The sequence below is a fragment of the Plecotus auritus genome, assembly GCF_963455305.1.
Source record: "Plecotus auritus genome assembly, chromosome: 4".
NCBI lineage: Eukaryota > Metazoa > Chordata > Mammalia > Chiroptera > Vespertilionidae > Plecotus > Plecotus auritus.
Genome location: NC_137775.1, coordinates 165,799,251 through 165,805,250, shown reverse-complemented (window position 1 = coordinate 165,805,250; position 6,000 = coordinate 165,799,251). Strand labels below are relative to the sequence as shown.

At 45.0% G+C, this 6,000-nt stretch overlaps 1 protein-coding gene across 2 annotated transcripts in view; it reads left to right on the top strand.

The window, feature by feature from the left end:
• Positions 1–404: 404 nt before the first annotated feature.
• Positions 405–6,000, top strand: part of PON1 (paraoxonase 1) — a 30,567-nt gene continuing 24,971 nt past the window's right edge. For both annotated transcript variants that reach the window (XM_080663203.1, XM_080663204.1), the window contains exon 1: positions 405–558. In XM_080663203.1, the coding sequence (XP_080519329.1) occupies positions 485–558 (74 nt within the window). In that variant the 5' untranslated portion in view covers positions 405–484. The remainder of the gene's footprint in view (positions 559–6,000) is intronic.

The window sequence follows — 6,000 nt, the reverse complement described above, 5'->3', positions numbered from 1 at the left end:
GTTGAGAGAATGAGATGCTTGATAACCAGGTGTTTGAAGGGGACACACAGTGGTCACCTTCTATGCCAACCCTTCCTTCCATGCCTTTTCTGGCTGAGTGAGGGGCATCAAGTTACTAAGCGCCCCCACTCCCCCGCCCCAAACCACAAGGATTAGGACCTGGTTGGTGCAAAGTGAGTGCTCATTAAAGCCTGGCTCTCCTTTAGCTCTGTCCTCCTTGTTCTCCTCTCCTTTCCCTGTCTCTGCAGCTGTTCATGGTTTCCTCTTTTTAAAGTGTCAGGGAACCCGCAGCTCCAGCCTCAGGCAAGTGCTGACCCAACTCCAGCGCCACCTTCTGTGTGCCCTGCCCCCCGGATGAGCCGCCAGCTGGCTGGAGGGGCGGGATCCGGGCGGGGGCGGGGGACAATTTGGTGCAAGGTTGCAGGCAGGCAGGTTCTCCGGTTGCCGCTGCATCAGGCCATCCACCTTTAGTTTGCCCCAGGCCATGGCAAAGCTGATGGTGCTCACCCTCTTGGGGCTGGCAATGACAAGCTGCAGGGATCACCAATCTTCTTACCAGTAAGTTGGGTTGTGGTGCGGGCTAGAGCACCTGTTCTCCCCACCCCAACCCCTACCAGCCCAGGACACCCCCACCCCCCAAAGTGGCTTCCAGGCTCTTAACAGAAAATCTGTAGGCAAGTGCTGGATGGACATCCCTCAGGGGTTTCGTAAATGATTGTCCAACTTTCGTCTGACACTTGAAAACATTTCCTTGCTCAAGGTCTGAGAGATGGGGTAAGGAGGCAGTTGTCAGTGCTGTGAGTGGCCAAGTTGGCATACAGGAATTAATTTTCATGACAATCTGTGTGCCTGGCTACAGATTCACTTCTCAATCTCCCTTCAAAACAGATAACCAGACTGGGGGTTGCCCTGATATGGTGTGAATCAGGGAGAGGAGTCCCCACTGCGGCCCATGTCTTCCAGTGGGGCCTGGGGAGAAGGGGTCGGCAGGGGGAGAACCCTGGCACTGGCATTTGATATCCTGGTTCTCGCTCTATCCCTTCCATTGTGGGATCGTGGACAAATCTCTTTACATCTCTAACATGCTGCTTCACACAACTAACACTGTGCCTGGGACATAGCAACTACTGGGTGAATGTTAATGCCCTACTTCCCTTAAAGAATTTATATGGTGTTAGATACTGAGGGGAGGGGGCTAGTTTTAAGAATGTATCAGTTGTTTTGTGGTAACTTTTTACAGGGGTTCAAAGTCTAGAGATCATTTAATCCCTACCTTGCTGTTGACTTTGAAGTAAAACATTACTAAAAGTCAAATTGAACATTTTGGAGTTTAAAAATTTATATAACCGTATGGACTAATTAGAAGCTTACATTCAGAAGAGGTGTTTTTTTTTAAATTAATTGATATTTTTATCTTATTTTTTAAGAATATATTTTATTGGTATTACAGAGAGGAAGGGAGAGGAATAGAGAGTTAGAAACACCGATGAGAGAGAAACATCAATTAGCTGCCTCCTGCACACCTCCTACTGGGGATTGAGCCCGCAACCAAGGTACATGTCCTTGACCAGAATTGAACCCAGGACCCTTCAGTCCACAGGCTGATGCTCTATCCACTGAGCCAAACCAGTTAGGGAATTAATTGATTTTTTAAATAAACTCCCCCCCCCTTCTAATTCTTGGTTATTTTTTGAATCATAAACGGTTAGAAAAAAAGTAAGACATAGTGATTTGAGGTTTTAAATAATGGGAAAATTGGTTTGTGGGTTTTATTCATCATGGAACTATTTGCTACCAAAGGGGAATATATCTGCATGTGCTCTAGCATGTGTGTGCATTGTGATATCACCCTCGGATGCAAAGAGAAGAGGTGCTACGGAACCATCTAACACCCCACCTGAGCTTTCTCCTTTGGATTCTCCATTCGCAGCTGCACCTCGGTTTGTTCTGCCTCCACGCTCCCAGCTGTCCCTCATGGAGTTGTCTTCTGGTGGGGAGGGAGCTTCAGTCCTCAAACTTGTGGCTTGATCAGATGACTGAGTAGGGAAAAGGAAAGTGGAGTGGGATGGACCTCTGGCTTTAGAATGGAAAGAGGGCTTGAAGAGCAGGCATAGAAGCAATGCAGGGTTGAGAAGATGGTGGTTAGGGTGATGGAGGATGGTTGCAGAGCCTGCTGGAGCAGCCCAGACAGGGGCAGGAAGGAAAATTTCTCCCACTGTCAAATTTTTCCCTAGTCAAAGGGGCTATGGCCCAGATGCACGAGCATCACTTGGGAGCTTTCTGCACCTGCAGAATCTTAGGCCCCACTCCACACTATTGAATCAAAATCAGCATTATTTAACAAGCTCCTCAGGGGAGTTGTATGCACTTCTCTAAAGGACATTCAACTCCTGTATCACCCATGTTAGAACAAAATCAAAAGATCCTGGAGGATCAGTAAAATGCCTTTATCCCCATTTTAGAGATAAGGCCGCTGAGTCTCAGAGAAGATCATGAATCTACCCACGGGAGAGAAGAGCAGAGATTATGTTCGGAGGCCTGCATCAGGGCCAAGCCCGATCTCCATTGGATACATGTTTTTTTCTTCAGAGATGGGTGTATGGGAATGCAGCAGGTTCACAGAAGTTATATAGACCTGGGCTGGAGCTAGTGGAAGGATACAAGCGGTGTCTTGGCACTGTCCCTGACTCCTCCGAGATGATAGCCACACAGGCAAAGGAACTGAAAGAGCTCCCCTGCATCAACAGTCTCTCTGCCCATCTTCGTAGTCACCTGCCTGTGTCCTTGCAAGTATGCACTGTGAGAATGCAGGGAATGGACTCGGTATCAACAGCATCCCCTGGAGTGTGCAGTGTTGCAGCCCCGTGTCTGCGTGGCAACATCCCCATTCCTAAATTGCTGATCACAAGGGCTGGGCCACCGTGTTCCCCTTTATTAGAAGGAGACTTCAATGCTAGTCTTAGTACTCTTGCTGCATTTCTGCCTCCCCCCTTCCAACCCCCCAGGCAACACACTCTAGTGGGAAGAGGGCAGTGGTGGGTTTCAACCTAATTGGATCTCATTTCTACAACTTTCAAGTCACTTTACCATTCTGAGACTTTCACCATCTAAAAATGATGGGATAATATATATCACAGTAGAATATCTATCAAATCTGGCACATGAAAGGTGCTCTATAGATGTTAGCTTTTATTATTGCTATCTGCTCTCTCAAAAATCCACCGATGAACGGTCCACCTAATAATGATATATATTGTGGTACTTTACTGTATATTGTGGTACTACTTCATTGAGACCTAAGCTAAAGACAAATAACTCTCCAGTCTACATTATCAATGCAACCAACACCATCTCCTCCATCCAACACACACCTACTAATTCCATGAAACAATTCAGCAAACACCTATTGAGTACCTTCTTTCTGTGAGCACGGTGTTTATGATGGAAGTCGTGGGGATGATGGTTGTAGGATTCACTCACTGGATTTAGGGTTTGCTGTGAAGAACAAGACCCCAAACTGATAACTGTAAAACAATATGGTGTAAGACTTGAGAGATGTGAAGCTTTATGAGGATAAATGAAGGAGTTAGTAATCCTATCCCAGAAGATAAGGAGGAGCTACAGAAGATCATGAGTAGGAGTTTTCCCAGTGAACTAGACGGTAAAGGGTGTTCTAGGTGGAAAGAAAAGCATGGGCAAATAGAAAGAAGCATGAAAGTGGTAGAGGCAAGGGTCCTTGGTATCATGACACCTAATTTCAGATCTCAACTCCACCCTTCTAAATAGATGGCCACAGGCAAACTACTTAGCTTCTCTGTGCCTCAGTTTACTTATCTATGAAACAGGTAAAATATTTGTTCTTGCCTCAAAGGTGATTAAGGAGATTAAATAAGGAAGTATGTGTGAGATCCCTGAGCACAAGGGCTGGCACACAGGCCCCAATAGGGAATATTGAATGAATGAATGAATGAATGAGGAGTATGCAGTGGCAGAAAATAGACTGATCAGGTTGAGTCTGGCCCCAAGGAAAGTTCCAGAATGGACTTCTTACTCCATAGCTAAAGATCCTCACTTTCTTTTGTAAAAGCAAGCACGTTGAAAAAAAACCAAAAAACTCACAGCAGGGGATATGTGATTTCCAGCCAAAATTCAGAGGCATGAATCAGGGACACATCTCAGCCATTGCACTTTATCCCTTAGACCTGGAACATTTGGACTTAATCAAGCTCTTGACAAGATATTTCCTAATCATAGAGGGAAAGAAAAATATGAGAAGGATTATAGCAACACAGGCAGAGTTGTCCTTTGGTGCTTCCTCCAGCTTGTAAGCACTGCTCTCTGTAAAATTTGCTTGCGTAGAGGACTGAATGTGAGCTCTGCATTCATACTTGAGCTCCAATCCCAGCTCAGCCACTTCATAACTTCGTGGCTTTGGAAAGCCACTTAATCATAGTCACCTGTGAAATAGGGAAACTAACACCTCGGCAAGGTGTTTGTGGATTAAATGAGGGAATATACAGTACTTGAAATGTAGTAGCAATGATTTTCCTGTTGAGATATGACTTGTTTTGGCCACAGATTTGAACTCAAAGCCACTTAATGCTGAGTTAATGCCTCCTTACCTACCCTGGACTCGTTTTAACTGTGATCATTCTGTTTTCCAGGTTTGAGATGATTGTCCATGAAAGAGAAGCTAGAATTAGAATAGGAGCTGGGTAGTTTAGCTTTTCTCTGCCCTCCATGAACCTATTACATTTAATGAACTTTGAGAGCCAGGCAGCATGCCCACTCTTCTGGTGTGGTTTTGACTCTAAGAAGAACTAATTTGGCTCTCCTTGACATTTTTCCTAAGACTTAGCCCATTCAGCAATTTCACATCCTTGATTCTCTTCTTCCATGCCACTTCCCTTGGTTATATCTTCTCCCTTAACATCTTGTACTGCTCCTTTGAGTTCCTTAAGGCACCATATGAATATTCACTGAACTTACGCTAGTCCAGTGTTTTTAAAAATGGTGGATCACAAAATCCATGCAGCAGATTATGACCAGTATTTTCAAATAAATGAAATAAAATTAAATAGAAAAGTCATGGAGGTACCTAGCACATGTATTAGGGTAAGAATTCGTTTGTGAACCTATTTCAGATGGGTGTGGTGTGTGGGTGTGTGAATGTGTGTGATGTGTGTTTCTACTATGCAAAATGCTTTTCCTAATGTGGGTCTCAGTCTAAAAATTTTCAAGCCCCTGTTTTCTCATTTTCCCTTTTTATTTCTCTATTGTGCATTTTTGTGATTGTATGTCAGATTCCCATTTTTAAAATGCCTTTTAGTTTCTCATATCCTGGGGCGGATGCCTACCTTCCTTTAAAGTCTGTTTTCCCTTCCTTCCTTCCTTCCTTCCTTCCTTCCTTCCTCCCTCCCTCCCTCCCTCCCTCCCTCCCTTCCTTCCTTCCTTCCTTCCTTCCTTCCTTCCAATTTCTTTCTTTCTTTTAAAGAATAGTTTATTGATTTTTAGAGAGATGGGAAGGGAGAAGAGAGAAACATCAGAAACATCGTGGCTGCCTCCTGTACTCCCTCCACTGGGGATCAAGCCTGCGACCCAGGCATGTGTCCTGACCGGGATGGAACCAGCAACTTTTTGGTGCATGGGAATGATGCCCAACCAACTGAGCCACGCTGGCGGGGCTAAAGTCTGTTTTCTAAGTTCATGTTCATCATTTAGGGAACTGCCAGCTCCTTGCAGGCTAGGCCTTCCTCTTCTCTGGATCTGTGGCAGCCAGACTGGTGGTTCTCTACCTTGGTTGAACATTAGGATGAACTTGGTGCTTTAACAAAGCCAGTTACTGGACCTCACACCTAGCCTTTTAGATCAGACCCTCTTAGAAGGTGAAATTGATAGCCAATGGCATGGTAGTAGGGCCATGCTACATTTTTTTTTCTGAATGAATAATGAAAGATCAATTGCCCCCAAATCCCTGTCATTGTGTACCAGGTTGGTAGG